The sequence below is a fragment of the Gobio gobio genome (genome assembly GCF_949357685.1).
Source record: "Gobio gobio genome assembly, chromosome: 4".
NCBI lineage: Eukaryota > Metazoa > Chordata > Actinopteri > Cypriniformes > Gobionidae > Gobio > Gobio gobio.
In genome coordinates this window covers 29,329,796-29,351,961 of record NC_137100.1, presented here as the reverse complement: position 1 = coordinate 29,351,961, position 22,166 = coordinate 29,329,796, and the positions used below count along the sequence as shown (strand labels likewise).

The window sequence follows — 22,166 nt, the reverse complement described above, 5'->3', positions numbered from 1 at the left end:
GTTATTAATTAGTTCCTGCACCTGTTCTGTTTTACCTTGATTACTTCTCCCTATGAATTATTGTATTTCCTGAGTTCTGTCTGTTCTTTGTCTGGTATCGCTTGCATCTTATTTTATGTGGTTGTTTTAATTACTCTGTGTGATTATCTGCCTGGTCCTGTTTTAATTTACTAAAGACCATTTTTTTGTTTGATTTGCGTCTTCATGCACATCATTACAGCCCTTTTGTGACACCAAGCTCTTTCCTTCTTTTCAATATATTGTGTCAAATAGATGATTATTTGCAGACAATTCAGTCTGCTGAAAAGAAATTACACTTATTGTACTACCTGTAAAGCTGCACATTTTTCATCAAAATAACAATGTAAAAATATATCAGACTCAAAATTATAGGTTGTGTATTTCCCTGTATTTAACATTTTCAGTGTGGTTTTTCTTTTTATTTGCTTACCATCTGTAGTAGAATATCCTAATTCTGTGCTCTAGATATGTTGGCGTCTTATAAATACACAATCACTGCAGATTATTTTCAGTTAAATCCTTTAGATACTACTATTTTTATACAGATGGAGTAAATGTTAGAAGTAAAGAATATAGTCGTGCTTTTACTGGGATTTTAGAAGGCTTCTGTGGAGAATTCTGAGATCACTAAAATCTGATATATTTTTAATGGTCATTTGTTTTTCCTCTGGACTACTTATGTAATTAAAATATTCATCGTCCCTTGTGCTAAGCATCATCACGGAAAGTATCCTGCATTTCCCCTGGAAACGACAAACTCCTCAGGTGTTCTTGTTCCAAGAAGCAGCATATACACCATTTTGTTCATATAAATCAGCAGCCAAACTAGAATGAAGACAAGAACAAACTCTCCTGAATATGACAACTTCAATCTGTGTGTATCTCTGCCTGGGATGTGTGTTCCTACTTTTTCACTTTGTTCTTTTTTCCTCTCCTCTTATTCACTACAGGCAGCATTGTGTATCTGGGAATGATGGTAGGGGCCTTCTTCTGGGGCGGCATGGCCGACAAGGTGGGCCGACGGCAGTGTCTGCTCATTTGTATGTCCATGAATGGCTTCTTCGCCTTCCTGTCATCTTTTGTGCAGGGCTATGGCGTCTTCTTGCTTTGTCGCACGATAGCTGGCTTAGGGTGAGTCCGTTTCCTGCATCTTCAACATTAAATGACAACATTAAAATCTTGATAAAGACTTTAGATTGTGTACATCACTACAATACAATGAAATATCTTGAATACTTGTATTCAAGAATCCTTTAAATTGATCGAAAGTGACAGTTTTACATGCATGTTTAAAGATTTCTATTTAAAATAAACATTGTTCTTTTGAACTTTCTATTTATTAAAGAATATAAATTATTACGGTTTCCACAAAACTATTAAGCTGTACAAATGTTTTCAACACTGACAATAATAAGGGAACCAAATCAGCATATTAGAACGATTTCTGAAGGATCATGTGACACTGAAGACTGGAGAAATGATGCTAAAAATGCAACTTTGCCATCACAGGAATAAATTCCATTTTTATTTAAATTATAAAAATATTTCACAATATTACTAATATTAGTTTTGATCAAATTAAAGATGAATAAAGTGGGGAAATTATCAATTTAACACACTACCTAGATATAGTCTCCACCTGCACTTTGACATGGGTTCCTGGAAAGCGATCTTGGCTGGTATCATGAGAAACAATGGGCATCAACCCTCCTCTAAAATGAGAATGTCTCCCCTATTCTTTAGATAATAGTCTTTTTCAGACAGACAATACATTACATCTGGCTGGATCAATAGTCTCTGCAGTGCTGCTTTCTTGAGTCTCTGATTCTCCATTTCTGGCAGACACTGTCTGTTGGTCCATGGCTAAAGCACTTGTCTCTCTGATGATGGAGTTCTTGTAAATCTTTGAACACTCAGCCTGTAATGACTTGCACTGAAGCCTTCGCCTCCTAATGAGCATTTCACAGGATGTTGTTGCTAATTAAAATGTCAATATGGATACAATGATGAGTGGTATATTCTGTCTGTATAAAATATATGTTTTGAGTTTAAATGACATATTTCAAAAAATAATACAGCGTGAGGTCGCTGCCATACAGGTTTACAATTCTCAGTGTTCACTCAAACCTTCAACTCAGAGATACTGTTGCTGACAAAGAAAACTTAGAATGGCCTTTTTTTAATCATTTTCTTAATTTTGAGCATTTATTTGATCAAAAATACAGCAAAAACAGTAATAATCTAAAAATGTATAATAATTTAACAGATTTTTTTTGGTCCAGATTTAACACTAGAACCACCAGGGGTCGCTGTATACCTAAAACCGCCAGCGGGTAAAATTTACCCATGCAGATTATTACTGTATTGATACGGCTAAAAAACGTAATATGTCACTGTATTATGCCACTGTCTTCACAAAGTAATGTATAGAGTCATGAAATTATTATTTTTAGTCATCAACTATGTTTTTGTCCTGTTGTTTTATGCTATTTTAAGCAGGCTACACTAATCACTTTTTGGTGACTATAGGCTAAACCAGCCTGCAATGAAAACGAGAATTAGATGGAAATAAATACATTTTTGGGTGGTGTAATATTATAATAAAATGTCATTAATCCCATATTAAGATAACCCATGTTATTTTAAAATACTCTAAATAGACAATGATGAGCAATAATAAATCACAGCACTGCATAAGATGTATGAAAACTTACGATAAGGATAACATACGAATTCAAGCGCACAGTTTGACCTAATTAATTATTCATTTGTATAGTTATATAATTTATAATTTGAATAAGAGAACAACACCAATAAACTTGGGATAATCATGAAAATTGTTTTATTCATTCCATCATATGGGATTTTTTTTTCTTTTCAGGAAACGGGCAGACTTGAATAAATAGCAACACAGTAGCAAACAATACTCAATACAAAATTGCTAAACAAAAATGTATAATTAATCCAAAGTTTGAACATTTATAAATAGGCTGAAACATCTTTATTTGACCGTGCGTTGTGTGACTGTTTACAGTAAGCCGACGCGTTGCTCAGACACGCGAAAATAGAGGAATTATATAGGGGTAAATTTGACCCGCTGGCGCTTATAGGTATAAATGCCCCGTTTTTAAATCTGGTTTTATCTAAACAATTTTTAACAACAGGGGATTGTAAATAACACAGTTTTAGTAAAAGTCAGTGACTGGGAGACTTGGATATTTTATTGGAAATCTGTTATGTAGCCTACATTTGAAAAACAGCCATGGGTAAATTTTACCCCGTGGCGGTTCTAGTGTTAAATAAAATAATATTACTAAAATACTATCTTTTAAATACTAACACTTAGTAATTGGTAGTTTCTGTTTTATGTTGTATTTCAGTGTCTTTCCTTTAAATATTGATCTGAAGAAGACACCGGGGACTAATTAACTCAGTAGTAGCAAATAAGTGAAATCTCGCAGACAAGACTCATTTTGTTTTTCTTGTGTGGAAACAAGTCTTTAAATAAATCATGTCTATTGCTTTACACCAGTTGTGTCTTCCTGACTGGTCGTCAAATCAAATGAAACATAGAAAAGATCTAAAAGAGTAATGATTTACAATTGACCTGTTAAGGGAGGAGTGCTCTTCATAGCCCTCAGCAGTTAATTTTAGCAGCTAACTATAATTAATTTTCAAAAAAATATTCAAATATTTTTTGCTTAACCCAATACAATGTGCAGTACAAGCCATTTTAGGTTGATTCCCCTGAAAAGTGTAACATTTTAAAAACAAAAAAACAAAACATAGTTTTGGGAAATAGGCATTTTTGTCCATTTTTATTTTCAAATACTGATAGATTTTTAAAAACGAGTAGGCTACTCAAGTACTCGGGGGTGGGGTGGGTCGATAATGAAAATATTTGAATCAAAACACTGTTATGTTGCAGTTTTTCTGAATTGCTAAATAACACATCTCTCTAAACCATCACCCACTTTCTCAAAACCTTAAACACAAAACCAAATCTTCAAACTACATTCAGAGAACATTTGACTCCTTCTCTCTCCAGATCGTGATGTCCTCATGCCTGATTCCGAAGCATGCCCCGACGCTTCTTCGGATCAGGCAGAGGATGCTCCATCTATTGTTTCTGGCGAGATGGATTACGAGAGTGCCACCTCCAAATGCTCCTCCCATGATGATAAAGCGCAAGAGAGTTACTCAAGGTGGTGACTTGTGCAGTGGCCAGGTTTTTCAACTGGACTGGCCACAGGGACAAGAGACCCCCAAGTACACTGTAAAAAAAAAAAAAAGTTGAGAAAACTTAAAAGTTTAAGGCAACCAGCTGCAGAACATTTGAGTTTTCTCAACTTAGGGTCAATTAGTTGTACAAACTTTTTTCATGTTAAATAGTTGAATAAACTTTAAAAGCTGAATTTGTCATACAAAACATAAGTCGGATTTTTTACAGTGTACTCAAAGTTAGAGGATAGATTTCTGTCCGGTGGCCAAGGGGAGGGCCCTGAATGGTGGTCTCTCCCATTCTTTGAAGACCTCCATGATGAGTTAACACATTCATGGGGGAACCCATATACATCACGTGTCTTTGTGCCCTAGACGTCGACTTATTCGTCTATCGTGGGTGCAAGGACATGTGGTTATACGATGATGCCTCAGGTTGAAGAGGCACTCACAGGCTATCTCTCCCCTGGGAACTCATCGTCATTAAAAAAGCCTATGCTCCCCACCAAGCCGTGCAGAACAACATCCACGATGGTGTGGAAAGCGTTTCAATCAGCAGGTCAGGCTGGTGCTGCGCTGCACACCATGGCGGTGTTACAGGCGTACCAGGCTGACCTGCTAAAAGATCTGAGTACCTGCAGGTCCACACCTTCTCAGAACTCCGTCGGGACACAGATCTGTCTCTCGGGCGGCTAAGCAGACGGCCCATGCAGTCGACTGTTCTTTGTTAGCTTTGGTCGTCATGGAGAGGCATCTGTGGTTGAACCTCACGGGCATCAACGATAGGGGACAGAGTTTTCCTGCTTGATCCCTCCCTCTAAATAGTCAGTTGTCAGCAGGTTCCGGGAGGCGAAGAGACATGTAGAGGCCTTTGTGAAATTTCTTCCCCGCTGTACTCAAAGGGAGGGGCTGTCGGCCACCCAGACCCAACCCGGCCCGGCTCCTAAGCAAAGGGAAGCCCAGAAGCAGAGTGTGGTGAGTCATGCTCCCCCAACGTAAAGTCTGGGGACCGGCTTGCCATGCTCAGCGGCCTAAAACGAGGCTGGATTTGTGGACGATTATCTCCACAAAGAAAAAGGACCAGGACTGTGTGTAAACACCCTGAGAAATATCAGGCTAGGTCAGGAAATTACTTTCTATTACAGAATTCTAGGTCTCATGGCAGCTGCGTCCACGGTAATACCTTTGGGCCTTCTTCACATGAGACTGATTCCATCCAGCCAATCCCCAAAGGCAAATAAGGGTTACGTGCCACAGGCTTCGTTCTATATGACATATCCTATATGAGACTAATCAGATATCCTTTATAAAGAACATAAACATAATATTACAACTTGTATCTGCACAAAAGGACGCAAATGCAAGTGAACTGTTACGTGCTACTAGCCAGAAAGTGTAACTCCCTCGTGGATGTGCTCTTCCTGTATGCGCTGAAACACAAAGAATTCACAACATGCTATAGTGTTCTCATTGTAATGTTTGTATATGGCAGATTGACGCTGCACATCTTGCACTGTATTTTCATCTACTTTATCAAGTGATTCCAGTAGCCATGACAAAAACAATTTTAATTAAAACACAGGCCTACTGTTGAGAAAATATGATGAGGGAAAAAACACTGCTGGATTAATAATAATATCATCAATGTTTCTGAAAAAGAAACATCTAAATGGAAAAGGACTGTCTCAAATAACCCAATCATAGTCAATAATGTCGACACTGACATTGAGCTGTCACTGAAGAGTGAATGAAGACAGCATAAACTGAAGCGCTTTAATTGCTAGTGGGTTAAAAACTCAACCAAATGCATTATATATGAGATTAATCAGATACGTTGAACATAAAAGCCAAATTACAAAGTACATCTGCACAAAAGGACGTGGATGCGCATGTTGTGGATGCAGTCTTTCCCCTAACAGCAACGCTGAAACAGGGCAACTAAAGCACAAAGAATTTACAACATTCTATTACAATAATGTCCTGATGTTATGTATAACCCCAAATCAGAAAAAGTTGGGACAGTATGGAAAATGCAAAAAAAAAAAAAAGAAGTGATTTCTAAATTTACTTTGACTTGTATTTCATTGCAGACAATATGAACACAAACTATTTCATGTTTTGTCTGGTCAACTTCATGTCATTTGTAAATATGCATCCTTTCCTGTCATTCAGACCGGCAACACATTTCAAAAAAAGTTGGGACAGTAAAGCATTTACCACTTTGTAATGTTGCCATTCCTTTTCACAACACTTAAAAGACGTTTAGGGACTGAAGACACCAAGTGATGAAGTGTTTCAGGTGTAATTTTGTCCCATTCTTCCTGCAAACAAGTCTTAAGGTGGGCAACAGTACGGGGTCTTCGTTGTCGCATTTTGCGCTTCAAAATGCGCCACACATTCTCTATTGGAGACAGGTCGGGACTGCAGGCAGGCCAGTCAAGTACCCGTACCCTCTTCCTCCGCAGCCAGGACTTTGTAATGTGTGCAGAATGTGGTTTTGCATTGTCTTATTGAAATATGCATGGACGTCCCTGGAAAAGATGTCTTCTTGAAGGCAGCATATTATGCTCCAAAATCTCTATGTACTTTTCAGCATTAATGGTACCTTCACAGAAGTGCAACTTACCTTTGCCAAGGGCACTGACACAACCCCATACCATGACAGACCCTGGCTTTTGGACTTGTTGCTGGTAACAGTCTGGATGATCCTTTTCTTCTTTGGTCCAGAGCACACAGCGTCCATTCCTCCCAAAAAATACCTCAAATACTGATTCATCTGACCACAGTACACGTTTCCACTGTGTGATGGTCCATCCCAGATGCCTCCGAGCCCAGAGAAGTCGACGGCGCTTCTGGACACTGTTAACATAGGGCTTCCTTTTGGCACAGTACAGTTTTAACTGGCATTTGTGGATGTAACTACGTATTGTGGTACTTGACAAAGGTTTGCCAAAGTAGTCCTGAGCCCATGTGGTGATATCGCTTATAGATGAATGACGATTCTTGATGCAGTGCCGCCTGAGGGATCGGAGATCACGGTTGTTCAGCTTAGGCTTGCGCCCTTGTCCTTTATGCACTGAAATTCCTCCAGATTCCTTGAATCTTTTAATTATGTTATGCACTGTTGAATGTGAAATATCCAAATCTCTTCCTATCTTTCTTTGAGGAACATTGTTTTTAAACATTTCAATAATTTTCTCACGTATTTGTTGATCTTTGCTCCTAAAGGATTAGACCTTTCTTGGATGCTGCTTTTGTACCAAATCATAATTACAATCACCTGTTGACATCACCTGTTTCAAATCACATCATTATTTAACCATTTTACCTCATTACTAGCCCTAAATTGCTCCTGTCCCAACTTTTTTAAAATGTGTTGCAGGTCTGAATGACAGGAAAGGATGCATATTTACAAATGACATGAAGTTGACCAGACAAAACATGAAATATTTTGTGTTCATATTGTCCGCAATGAAATACAAGTCAAAGTAAATTTAGAAATCACTTCTTTTTTTTTTATTTGCGTTTTACATACTGTCCCAACTTTTTCTCATTTGGGTTGTATATGACGATATATTGCTACTCAACGGTATTTTCATGATCAAATTGATTCCAGGCATCACTGCACACTTTATTTTGCCAGTCTAGACGGCATGCTGCCCTAACGTTAACCAATCAGACCTTGGGTACCGCCTTAAATGCCACAATAACCAGAAATCAGAAAAAAAAAATAGATTTGTAATGTCACGGCGATCTTCGTTTTCTTAAACGAACGTCACTGTCATGTCTGAGTACTCAGGTACTCATGCACATCCCTAAGTGTAATGTAAATAAACTTTTCATTAGGCTCAATGCTGTATTTTACTGTATCTGCACCCTTCTATTTATGTTGTGTATTGTAATAGACATTGAGCTGCAAAATTATGCCTGACTTCCAATAAGGATTTAGAGTTTTTCATTAGTGTTCAATGGACAGGAAAGTAGTCTGTGTATTTGTTAGGTTTTGTTTCATCTGAGGCCAAAGTTTGATTCTGACAAGAGATAATATGTTTGAAGTTTGTTCAAGTTGTTGTGCAGTTTTAAGATTGTGTTTATAGTTGTGAGAAAATGGTCAATTGTTTCATGAATTGTGTGTTAGCAATTGATAAAAACTATAAATACAATAAAAAGGTTCACAGATACATAGTGTTTTTAAAAAAAATAAAGCAAAGAAAAAAAGAAAACAGCTGTCTTAGTTTGCTGAGCTCTTAGACCCTCTGCACTGGCCTTGAGATTGCGCTTCTCTGCTTTATTCTTGCTTCGCTTGTCCTTCAGGATTGGTGGGGCGGTGCCCATCGTCTTCTCATACTTTGCTGAGGTGTTGGCAAGAGAGAAACGTGGAGAACATCTGAGCTGGCTTTGCATGTTCTGGATGATAGGAGAGATTTATGCCTCTGCCATGGCCTGGGCCATCATACCTCACTACGGTAAGAGAACCAGATCATGCACTGTATTTTGATTTAAAAAATATATAGAGCACCAAATCAGCATTATGTGACACTAAAGACACTAAAGACTGAAGTAACGGCTGCTGAAAAGTTTTAATATATTAAAATAAAAAAGGTTATTTTAAAATTGAATTACATTTCACAGTATGTTTTATTGTATTTTTGATCAAATAAATGCATCTTTGGTGAGCATAAAAGACTTCTATCAAAAACATAAAAAATCCTACCGTCCCCAAACTTTTGAACAGTAATGTTTGATCAAGTTTTTATGCAACTACGAATGTACATGTCCAAAAATCATGGCTTATGTGTCCAAAACATTATGATGATACCTCCTTTCATTTCCATTTACAGTTTTTAACAATCGCTAGGACACATTTCTCAATACGTAGGTCACTTTTCAAAACTCATTACACAGTTCTCCTAACCAACTTTCAAGTTGGCATTGCAGTTAATTTCACATTCAAAATGCACTAAAAGTACCAAATCAATACATACATGTCTCAAATCAACACTTGCAACAGTTGTCAACCAACAAATTCACTTTGTCATTCATAAAACAATGACCTAAAAAACACTAAAAACAGGCTGCATTATACAGTGTTTGCTTTTGTAAAATGTCTTTACAGAACAGGAAGGACACTCTCTGCTGTTTAGAATTCACTGCAGTAAATGTTACTTAGTCCATGTTTACATTACAGTATAAAAAATGATTCTATACTTTTGTATAGATGGTAATGAAGACTAAAACCGGTGTAGGTGTTCAGCTGTTTTGATAGTATTTATTTTTTTAGATTTGGGATACATTTCAATATGGTGTTATTGTAGAAATGTAGCAAATATCTGTCTTGCTCAATTTTGTCTTAAGTTATTGTTTTGAACTTAATTTTAACCGATAACAACAAGGTACTCTGCAAGCTCAGGTCAAGGTGTCTGCTTTTCCTCCGGCAAGTGTGGGCTGTCCTCTCACAGACAGTGACGACTGTGAGGGAGTAGAGAATAGCAGAGCTTTAGGTTAAGTGATTAATGTAGAAACAGAGCACTGCAGGGATATTTAAAGGATGAAGCGGCTCCTGTGGGGGAAGGCATATGCCCATGATTTATGAGAACATCTACTCTACACTCATCAGTAGTGAAATCGTGGAATATAAGGGAAGGGAGGAGGAAAGGTGCTGAATGGATACTGAGAGTCTTTCGGCCAAAACCACAACTAGAGCAGACTGTTTTCACTCCTATTTAAGGGGGGTTCGCTCTGTTTTGTTCTCTGTGAACAGATCGTAATGAGGTTTTTCTCCTTGCCTTGTGAGTCCAAACGAAAGGAGAGCTTGATTTATGAATGGCCCTTGGTGGAGGCCAGGCAGGGGACAAGCTGTCAGACACAGTGGCTATAGGAGAGTATTAGGGAGTCAATATTATAGTCTGTATGCTGGGAATCAATGGGAAACGATCATAAGCCCAATAAATTGGGAGTCTTAATGTGTGAGTTTGGGGTGGGGGGGGTGTTAGGGGCATTTCTGCAAAATGATAGAACGTTGCTTCTTGTGTTTCAAAGTGAAATGTCCAGTGGTTGGTGCTAAAAGTGCATTCAGTTTTGTACAAAACAGGTGGACAGGTGAAAACACCTTTTTGTTATGTTGGTTAACATAGTGCTTTATTTCTCTTCCATCAGCAGCAAATGCTTAAAACACATAAGTAGCGCACGAGTGTCAGGGTTCTGTCACTTCGGTCTGGTTTATTCTTGTTTGGTGACACAGCCCTGACACTTGTGTCATCATTGTGTGCGTGCGATTCTGAGTTTGTGCTTTTGAGTCGTACACGGCTCGTCGTCTGTTTGCTGACGTGCTTTGCCTATGTGTCTTGCCTGTTCCTGTCCTGCCTTGTCCTGTACTGCCCAGAGATTTGAAACACAATTGATTCCAGTAGTTTGATGTTAGTATGTTGCTAAGCTAACACAACAGTATGCTAATATGAGTAAAAGAGTAAAAGCAAACAAAAACACATATAGCACACAATGTATAAGTACATTTTTTGGTAGTAGAGCCGCTGGCAAGCCACTGTACATAAGTACAAGTGGGTAGGTGTGCTAGCTGCTGACTCAGTCACCCGTTTCCTCAGTCAATTATGCACATAATCTATGTAATGAGATTTCCAATGACATGGGCGAAACATTACCCCTTGGGCTTGCCTGCTGCTGCAATCGCAGCTTCATAACTCTCACTTATACTGCAGTGTAGTGTTGCCTTCATTATTTACCACTGGTCCTCACAAATGAACACACACAATGAGTGCTTCATTTTCACCATGCTGTATTTCTAGAGTGTCTTTCTCTTTGATAAAGACATAAACCATATTTATACCAACGTCTTCTATCTATATGTACTATATGTACTTTGTGTATTATTGGACTTTAGGATTTTATATGTTACCCATATTTAATATAGTTTGGGTGTTTATTTTACTTTGTGCTGTTAGGCTAGTGACTTTTAGGGATGTGGGCATGTTGGCATCTGTCTAGTTTGTCTAGCATCTACCAATTGACAGCATAATTTGATACCATTTGAATATCAGTGTTTATTTAAACATGGTCTTTAACGTCTACAAACATAAGGGCCTGTGATGGGGAAATTGGGAGAGGGGGTCCACCCATAAAAACTTTATAAAAAAGTGTTGGAGTTTAATCATGCATAAAACATCAAGAATTCCTTTAATGGCCTTTAATGGCATTTCAAGCAATGAAAGGCACTTTCTTCCTTTCAATGGGATATTTCCTCTTTAATGACATCATTAGAATCCTACACAGTTTTACAGCTCAGCGCGTCAGGCATTACCATAAAGAAAAAAATACATATGGTGGAGAAGTAGAAAAGGCACCACTTAAACTGTAAGGTAATGAGACGAACACTTTTCAGCTTAGCATACATTTACTGCTCACTGGGAGTCCATGACAGTCTTAAAGCTGCTTTACGTGATTTCAGAAACTTGCCTGTCACCACTTAAAATTGGAAATATGGAATAGTTTTGGATAGTGTGTGTTGATTAGTCATTTTATATACATGCACTTGCACTTAAATATATTATAACTGTGCAATCCTGTAGCTCAGTGGGCTCTCTGTTCTCTTCTAGCCTACAAGCAATTTGAATTTCCACAATTTCTAAATTATTTCTGTACACAGCATGTCTGTGCAAATGTGTCTGTTGGGAGGTGTGTATATATACACTGATCATTCATTACATTATGACCACCTTCCTAATATTGTGTTGGTCCCCCTTTTGCTGCCAAAACAGCCCTGACCAGTCGAGGCATGGACTCAACTAGACCAGTGCTTCGCAAACCTGTCCTGGGGACCCCCAACTAATGCACATTTTGGATGTCTCCCTCATCAGTAACACCCATAAGTCTCTACTAATGAGCTGATGAGTTGAATCAGGTGTGTCAGATGAGTGAGACATCCTAAATGTGGGGTGGTGGGGGGTCCCCAGGACAGGTCTGGTCACTCCACTAGACCCCTGAAGGTGTGCTGTGGTATCTGTATCTGGCACCAAGATGCTAGCAGCAGATCCTTTAAGTCCTGTAAGTTGCGAGGTGGGGCCTCCATGGATCGGGTTTGTTCAGCACATCCCACAGATGCTCGATTGGATTGAGAACTGGGGAATTTGGAGGCCAAGTCAACACCTCAAACTCGCGCTCCTCAAACATTACTGAACCATTTTTGCTTTGTGGCAGTGGCATTATCCTGCTGAAAGAGGCCACAACCACCAGGGAATACAATTTCCATGAAAGGGTGTACATGGTCTGCAACAATGCTTAGGTAGGTGGTACGTGTCAAAGTAACATCCACATTTATGGCAGGACCCAAGGTATCCCAGCAGAACATTACCCCCGCCAGCTTGCTTTCTTCCCATAGTGCATCCTGGTGCCATGTGTTCCCCAGGTAAGCGGCGCACACGCTCCCGGCCATCCATGTGATGTAAAAGAAAACATGATTCATCAGACCAGGATACCTTCTTCCATTGCTCCGTGGTCCAGTTCTGATGCTCACGTTCCCACTGTTGGCGCTTTCGGCTGTAGACAGGGGTCAGCATGGGCACCCTGACTGGTCTGCAGCTATGCAGCCCCATATGCAACAAACTGCGATGCACTGTGTATTCTGACACCTTTCTATCAGAACTAGCATTAACTTCTTGAGCAATTTGAGCTACAGTAGCTCGTCTGTTTGATCGGACCACACGGGCCAGCCTTCGCTCCCCACGTGCATCAATGAGCCTTGGCCACCCATGACCCTGTTGCCGGTTCACCACTGTTCCCTCCTTGGAGCACTTTTGATAGATACTGACCACTGCAGACCGGGAACACCCCACAAGAGCTGCAGTTTTGGAGATGCTCTGGCCCAGTCGTCTCGCCATCAAAATGTGGCCCTTGTCAAACTCGCTCAAATCCTTATGCTTGACCATTTTTCCTGCTTCTAACTTTGAGGACAAAATGTTCACTTGCTGCCTAATTTATCCCACCCACTAACAGGTGCCATGATGAAGAGATAATCAGTGTTATTCACTTTACCTGTCATAATGTTATGCCTGATCGGTGTATACAACATTACATTAAACTGTCAATTTTATTATTGAATCTTGCATTAATTTCTTAAGTTTTTAGAATATTTTAGACTTTAAAAGAAACATTTGTTCATAAAGGCAATGCTGGTGTAGGTTTTATTTTTTCTATATTTAAACTTAAACTTTCATTTTGATTGTAGTTTTAATACATTTTTGTGCTTTTGTACATTTTATTTAATATTTAATTGTTAATAATATTTATTTTTAATAATACAATATTTTTTATAATATTTATTTTCAGTTTTACATTAGTAATTGTACTACTCCAACTTATTTCAGTTATTATTTTTACGTTTTTTTGTCTAATATTTTTATTTCAGCTTTATTCGAATAAATTTTTTTTTTATTGTTTTAATTTTAGTTAACAATAACAACAGTTTAGATTCTGATTTTTCTTTTCTTTTATGTTATTCCATACTCTGTTGCTAAATAAAATCAGGACTGCATTATGAAAGGAATCTGTTACACATATTAATCCTGATGGTTTTCAGTTCAAAAGACAAACACACTAGACTCACTATTTATATAATCAATCTGCGTTGGGCAAATTAAATGGATGTGTTCAATCAGACCATAATCACTGCGACATATTGACAAATGTTACAAGTTCAAATCCTACAGTCATATGTCTTGAAGTACTACTAGCCAAGCCCTTTGTCTGTGCTGGATCAATAACATGAAAAATTGTTTGATGCTTTCTTCAGGATGGAGTTTCAGTATGGGCTCAGCTTATCAGTTCCACAGCTGGAGGGTGTTTGTGGTGGTGTGCGCTCTTCCCTGCCTCTGTGCCGTGGTGGCTTTAATGTTCATGCCGGAGAGCCCGAGGTTCTACTTGGAGGTAAATAGAACATTATCTTTATAGTTGTGGTGTGGACTTCACTATTCTTTTACATTTAGAAGGATTTTTAGAACCATATCTTTATCGATATCATCGTGTGTTGGGGAAAGTTCTTTTTAAAAGTAATGCATTACAATATTGCGTTACTCCCTAAAAATGTGACTAATTGCGCTACTTAGTAATGCACAATGTTACTTTTGCATTACTTTTTCTCATCTGGCCTGGGCTTTTTGTTTGCTTGTAGTTTTTTTTTTTTTTTTTTTTTGGAAAATGTAAAGGCCCATTCAAACCAAAAGTGAAATGAATAAGCCTCAGGCTGAAGGAAATGTAAATTTACACCTGTACAGTAGAGGGCGCAGCTCAAACAAACCTTTCAGCTGTGCTGCCATTCTAGATTGCAGAAGAAAATGTAGGATGCAGAAAATAAAAGAAAAACAAATACGTTTTTTTTATCTAAAATCATTTTTGCTTATTAGTATGATTGAATTGGATCATCGAAGGTCAGCAGCAAAGACATTGCTTAACAAAGAGATTAAGTACATAAAGTATGTTTGTATTTAACATTAAAGGGGTGGTTGATTCACTTTTTTTGAAGGCTTGATTGTGTTTATGGGGTGCAGTCTAAGATGTGTTCATGCTTCGTTTAAAAAAAACAAAAACATTATTTTTCACATAATTTAGCTTTATTCTACACCACTGTGTCCCTTCTCGTAAAAACGTCCTGATAGCTTCCTGGTTCAATGAAGCCCCTCCCTCAGAAATATGCAATTGGCTCAGATTGGTTAGATGTCCCAGTGAGTTGTGATTCGCTAAACGCCCAGTGCACGTCCGGAAACGTCACGCCCCTTACTATTACGGTTGCTCATATACTACAAATGCTCAGGTGTATTGTAATAAACAATGGCGTCAATATTGCCTTATCAGTTTGATTCTGAATCCGACCAAGAGAATTTTAGAACAGCTGTTACGGGGGGTTTCAGAATGGTATGTTTTTTTTGGTTGCTCAACATCAGCAGAGTCACATCTTTAGAGATAAACCTCACACACGCCGAAGCTCGGGCTGCACTGGCCGGTCGGCCGTCAACATCCCCGACCCCCAGTACTGCATCTGGCCCACAGCGGAGGCACCAAACGCGGCGCGAGATTAAGCAGAGAGGTAAGCGTGAGCGTATCTGGGCTAGGCTAGCCAGCTGTCCCCACAATAAACTGGACATTACATTCGATTACAGCTGTTGTGTCTTTGTTTGTGCTGTGTACTCAATGCGCGTCACTGACGCTTTTCATATGATAGGAACATATCTAAAAATAATGCTATAATCAACACTTACTAACTCGTTCATCTCGCTGTAATGGTACATTGTATGTGTTACAAAGTTGGTAGAATAATGATGAAGACGGACTCGGCGTGACTGGGACTCTCAGATACAAACACAATAAAGTCGCGCTGACAGCACAGCTCTCACAACTCAGTAGTTACTATAAATAACTTTGTTAGCAATCGCTCCTTCTCTGGTACGTTAGTGATGTCTGGTTCGCGAACGAATCATTCTTTTGAACCGGTTCTTTTTAGTGAACCGAATCAGTTCACCAAATCGGACTGAATCGTTCTAAACGGTTCGCGTCTCGAGTCAGCGCTGATCCATAATTTACTAAAGTTACTAACTTTCTGACATGAGTGACAGCCCCACCGACTAGAAATAAACTAATAACCTGAAGTATATTCTAGTAACTACAACAGTTCACTGAACTGAGACGTGCTGAGAACTGATGAGAAGTGAACTCAGGTCCATCCGTCTCTCTGGCAGCAGCTCGTGCCTCGTAGACCTCGTTAAACCACGCCCCCTCCGCTCATTTCAAATGCAAAGATGTCAGCCAATCACAACAGTGGGCGTTTTTACTGAAGTCTCACAGCAGACAAGCCTCTTGAAACAGGGCATTCAGCCACAGGGAAAACAGCAGTATAGAAAAAATGGCTTTTATTTCTAAATTATGACATTTTATGATGTAAAAATCATACTAACAATATAAGTACACCTCAGGAAACATTATAAAATAATAGAAAAATGCCATGCCATGGGACCTTTAAAAAGAAATTTCTGTAAAAGAAAATATCTCCATTTGCACTGAACTTTGAGCATCGTAACTTTGCAGATGTTGTTTATTTTTAAACGGCAACATTACACACTAACTAAAGTTATTTCACTGCTTTTATTCATTTTGTGGAATAATGGATGTTTTCTGCAAGTGCGATGAGTAAATGCATGCTCACTCTTAGTCTATAACTACAATAACCATCAAGTTTACAAAACACACACAACGCCTCTGCACTTACTCCCAATTTCTCTCATCATGGGGAAAGGAGAGGTGTCAGTCAATAAAAGGGAAAACTTGCATTACTTGGCTATTTAAAAAAGTAACTCAGATATTCTGTAACTGCTGTTTTGTTGCTAACTGCATGTTTACAAGAACATCATTTCAGTTTATATGACTTGAATGCCTTGACAATCTGAGGAAACAGCCTGACTTAAGGGAACACGACTCTCTTTGAAGCTAATGACGCGTGCTTGTCGTGACTCCCAACGCCCCTCTTCCCGGGTCTGCCATGGCAATAGAGGTGGGCGGCTGTCATCTAGCGCTGCGGTTTCCACTTAATCCATTTAATCTCTTAGGGATTTTTTTTTATCCTTTCAGGTAGGGAAGCACGACGAAGCCTGGATGATCCTCAAGCAGATTCATGACACAAACATGCGAGCGCGTGGACAGCCCGAGAAAGTCTTTACCGTGAGTCAATTACCTCAATGTTCTGACTTTAAGCTGCTTAAGGCACCAACTATGCCTTAAAGTTGCTTAAATTCATAAATGATTGTCTCATCCTGCCCTGTATGTGGGCTTCGTGGATTTTTTTGGTGTCATTTGAGCTTCAGAAATAGAGACAGAGTGCAGCCTGCATCAAGGCTTGGTGAGCAAGCAATGATGAAGCTCAAGCTGCCACATAAATTTGACACTTTTATACCTTCTTAAACATATTCTTTCTCTTTTGTATTACGGTAGTTATAAAAAAAAGTATTTGCATACTCAAGACAAACTTAAAACATATGTCATTGCATTACATACTGTAGCAAAATATGCATTTTTGGCAGACATTCTGTAGAATGAAGCCCATAGACTTGTTTCTTTTTGTAGGTTAACAGAATTAAGGTCCCAAAACAGATTGATGAGTTTGTCGAGATGAATGAATCCGGCAACTTTTTCTCAAAAGCGATCTTCAGAATAAAGACTGAGCTTCAAGGGGTGAGATTCAGGATGTGTAATTCTATGTAACCATTTGATTAAATTACTGGATATTTGTTATGATACAAATGAAAATAACTTATTTTTTCTGTCCTTCCAGATTTGGTTGAACTTCTTAAGGTGTTTTAGTTATCCAGTGAAAGACATTACAGTGAAACTTGCTATTGTTTGGCTCACACTGTCATTTGGGTAAGACCTTTCTTTTTGTGTCACCTATCCATCCATCCATCCATCCATCCATCCATCCAGTCAGTCTTTAAAGAACTCGAATACTTCTGCAGGTATTACGGTTTATCTGTGTGGTTCCCTGACGTCATCAAACACCTTCAGGCTGATGAATACGCCTCCAAAGTACAAAGGCATAACAGCGAACGCATTGAAGACTTCACCTTCAATTTCACCCTTGAGAACCAGATACACACTAATAGCTTATTTATAAATGACAGGTGACTTATTCAAATGCCTATGTAATAGTAATCTTCTTATTAATATACCAATTCTTATTCTGTGTATGCCAGCATATTATTACATACTGTAAATAATTTCCATTATTTGCTCCTCAGGTTCATAAGTATGAAAATCAAGTCCGTCACTTTCATCAATTCCACCTTTCAAAGCTGCTTTTTTGAGCATGTGACATCAGTGGGATCTTTATTTCGAAACTGCACATTTATTGAGGCTGTCTTCTACAACACTGGTAAAATTGTCATGTCTTTTTGAACACAAAACAGACTTTTCTGCATTTTACCACTTTGCCACATGTCTGTAAATACTTAACCATCACTTTCTATGTTGTCTGAATCTCATGAAATTCATTTATTCATTTGACAGATATTGACGATTCCAAACTGATAAATACAGATGTCATAAACAGCACATTTTACCACAACAAAACAGGCTGTCAGATGACATTTGAGGATGATTATAGTGCTTACTGGGTCTACTTTGTCAATTTCTTGGGAACACTGGCTGTTCTGCCTGGAAACATTGTATCTGCACTTCTAATGGACAAAATTGGCCGCTTGTCTATGTTAGGTGAGACAGAGATTTATGCAAAATGTTCAATTAAATTATTCTATCTATCTATCTATCTATCTATCTATCTATCTATCTATCTATCTATCTCTATCTATCTATCTATCTATCTATCTATCTATCTATCTATCTATCTATCTATCTATCTATCTATCTATCTATCTATCTATCTATCTATCTATCTATATATATATATATATATATATATGAGATATTGGGCCAAATTTACTAACAGCTTGTGCCAGCGCGAACCTCTTTTGGCGTTAAAAAACTACTGTTAGGATTTACTAAAGACGCGCAGTGAAAAGGCATGGACAGGGTTATTTTTGCAGCTGACGTTATTGTATGCATTTGAAAGAGTTTCCCTTTCAGACTTTATGGGAAGAGAGTGTTTAAATGAATCATGCAAGGGGATTTACTAAGGTTTGCGCTAGTCAGTTTACTGGAATTTGCGCCATTATTTAACGGGCAAAAAAAGAATTTCTTAAACCAGCCGCTGCTCTTGGTAGATTGCGTTGGTAGATTGAATGATTCGGCTGCGTCTGTGTTCACTGTAAAAAAAAAAAAGTCTGTAAAAATAGGGCACAGTGTACTGTATAAATAAGAAGGTATTTTCCAGTTCGTTTTTTTACAGGTGTTTTACCTGTATTTTGAATTACGCACCGCAATAGGTTGTGTTTAAGGAAATTTCCTGGCAGAAAATTACAAGTACATTTTCCGCTTCTATTTTTTACAGTGTTCTTTAAATTTGCGCATTGTCAGTAGATCACACGCAGAATTTTCCACTCCCATCTGTGCTTTTTTGGAATGTCGCTCTCATGCTAATTTGCCCTGTTTAGTAAATCTGGCCCTTATACTTTTTATCATTGTGTAAAAGAATAGTCTTTCTGCAAGTATTTTGTTTGTTTTGTCAGGGTTTTCCATGATCCTGTCTGGTATCAGCTGCTTCTTCCTGTGGTTTGGCACCAGTGAGTCGATGATGATTGGGATGTTGTGCTTGTACAATGGGCTGAGTATTTCTGCCTGGAACTCCCTGGACGTTGTGACAGTAGAGCTGTACCCTACGGACAGAAGGTGGGCTTGTTCTCATACATAATAAAATATGCTAACAGACACACAACAAAGCTGTTTAATGATCCCAAATCTCAAAGCTAATTAAATATCAATGTAACACCAACTTTTATCAACCATCCTCCCTCTCTTCACCTCTCTATTTCAGAGGAACTGGATTTGGCTTCTGTAATGCCTTGTGCAAGCTAGCCGCGGCGATGGGAAATCTGATTTTTGGATCTTTAGTAGGCATCACCAAAGCTATCCCTATTCTTCTGGCTTCCTCAGTGTTAGTTGGCGGAGGTCTGGTGGGATTGCGACTACCTGACACCCGGTCTAATGTCCTCATGTAACCCTTGTGTCAGAGGTCTGGAGAAACTCAAAAGGCTTGACTTAACCTTCATTCATCATCATGGTACATTGTGTACTTACATAAAGCATTTACTGTTTAAGTGGTGTTTCTATATAGCCGGGTGAAGGTTGGTGGTTCAAAACAAGATTATTTTTTAATTAGTCATCAAAGAGTGGGTACATTTTGACAATCCTTAGACTTTCCTTTGCAATAATAAAACTTTTGCACCTTAATACGGTTGATTCGACCAAAAACCATTGTGTTTCCTTGTGGCTTTTCAAGGGTTTGTAACAGCTTAGGAATGGACGTGAGCGTAAATATTAATGTCCCCTTATTAAGACTTGAGCAAAACAAGCTATTAATGAGCCGTCCAAAGCGGCTGCGAATATGCAGAGAGGATGATCAGATACGCCGAGAGCTCGGCACAGCTGCATCACAGCTGGCTGACTGAACCCAGAGAGTTACTGAAGAGATGAGAGACTGAGACTGGTCTACTGGTAAACAACTCTTTATTCAGTCGCTAGTTTCAGAATTTGAAAACAACTACATACTGAAAACATCATTGGAGTAGGGTTTGTTATTAAATCAATTTCACTGAGTATTATGTTTTGGGGAGGTTGAAACCCATCATTTTTAACAGTAGTATCCGTGTATTTTTATAATCAAGCCTTTTGCATATGTACTCCAACCTCTGATGAAAATCACACAAATGTGCACTGTACTCATGCTTTAAGTACATGTTTAATGTTCTTGCAGCCAGATTTATAAAAATCTAAAATCCTATTTTGTGCTCTGCAGATGTCTTGGTCATATGGAGTATATTTTGCTCATAAGCTTTATATATTGTAAGTCGATTTGATTTCATATACAACAGACGTGTTATCTGACTTGTTCTGCCAATTTGTGATTTGTCTAATAGCGAATGGCCTTTTGAAACTGTGCCTCTCCTACATAAGATCATTATGACGTATGAACTTGAGGTAGCTGCTGTAATTGATGTCAGATTGTGTTTATGCCACGGTCATTCATGCAAACCATCTTACAGTCTGACAGAAAGGACTGATGAGAATCAGGCAGATGATAAGCCTCTTTTATGTACAATGTCAAAGACTCATCTTGTTGACATGACAGGTTTACAGGTGCAGAGGGAGTTTCGAGGGCCCGCCTCAACATATGGGGTAGAGAGAGGAAGAGAGATGTGTTTGATAACCACATGACACGTGATTCATTTACAAGTATCGTTTCCAAGCCAAGGGAAGAGAATTCTGTGTCATTTAGTTGCTTCTACATAATGACTATCAATATATATTTATATACACCATTCAAAAGTTTGTGGTCAGTAAAAAAAAAAAATCCTTTTTCTTTTAAATTTCGCAAGAATGCGTTCAATTGATCAAAAGTGAAAGTAAAAACATTTATGATGTTACAATAGATTTCTATTTAAAATAAATGCTGTTCTTTCTATTCATCAAAGAATCCAGGGCAAAAATGTAAGACTGTTTCCACAAAAATATTAGCAATAAATAAGAAATGTTTCTTGAGCACCATTATGATTGCTGAAGGATCATGTGACACTTTGAAATCCAACTTTGCCATCACAGGAATAAAATACATTTGAAAATATATTAAAATAGAAAACAGGGTAACACTTTATTTTGATGGTCCCTTTTGAACATTCTGTTGACTACAAGTAACTTTGCAACTACTTGTCAACTAGCTCTCATTAGAGTATTAGTAGACTGTCTACTTAATATCTGCCAACTCTTTATTGTGATGGTCCTCCAACAGACATTCTACTGACTATAAGTAACTTTGCAACTACATGTCAACTTATTCTAACCCTAACCCTACCAGTCTACTAATACTTTACTAAACCGCTAATGAGAGTTAGTAGACATGTTGATGCAACATTACTTCTAGTCAACAGTATATGTTAAAGGGACCATCAAAATAAAGTGAAACCGAAAACAGTTATCTTAAATTGTAATAATAGATTAAATAAATATGATGTATTTAAACAAATATATATATATATATTTAAAAATCTTAAAGACCTCAAACTTGTGAATGCAAAAGTAGATCATTTTTGTTATACAGTTGTGTCTTTTATAGCCCATAGGTAATGTCTTCATAACAATATCTATATACTTGCCCCTAAAATGAAAAGTATTTGATATGTTTAGCAGTAAATTATCTATCAAGCCACATTTTAATGTCACATTTTACAGTTTAGCTTTTTAAGTCAGTGCCAAATATGGAG

The 22,166-nt window shown here is 38.2% G+C and overlaps 1 protein-coding gene across 1 annotated transcript in view; it reads left to right on the top strand.

The window, feature by feature from the left end:
* The window catches only part of sv2ca (synaptic vesicle glycoprotein 2Ca), a 47,225-nt gene extending 25,304 nt beyond the window's left edge, over positions 1 to 21,921 (top strand). The window contains exons 3-13 of the mRNA XM_079815056.1: positions 972 to 1,152; positions 8,557 to 8,708; positions 14,045 to 14,178; positions 16,870 to 16,959; positions 17,362 to 17,469; positions 17,570 to 17,658; positions 17,751 to 17,915; positions 18,033 to 18,166; positions 18,301 to 18,504; positions 19,419 to 19,578; positions 19,724 to 21,921. Of these exons, the coding sequence (XP_079671182.1) occupies positions 972 to 1,152; positions 8,557 to 8,708; positions 14,045 to 14,178; positions 16,870 to 16,959; positions 17,362 to 17,469; positions 17,570 to 17,658; positions 17,751 to 17,915; positions 18,033 to 18,166; positions 18,301 to 18,504; positions 19,419 to 19,578; positions 19,724 to 19,907 (1,601 nt within the window). The 3' untranslated portion in view covers positions 19,908 to 21,921. The remainder of the gene's footprint in view (positions 1 to 971; positions 1,153 to 8,556; positions 8,709 to 14,044; positions 14,179 to 16,869; positions 16,960 to 17,361; positions 17,470 to 17,569; positions 17,659 to 17,750; positions 17,916 to 18,032; positions 18,167 to 18,300; positions 18,505 to 19,418; positions 19,579 to 19,723) is intronic.
* The last annotated feature ends 245 nt before the right edge of the window (positions 21,922 to 22,166 follow it).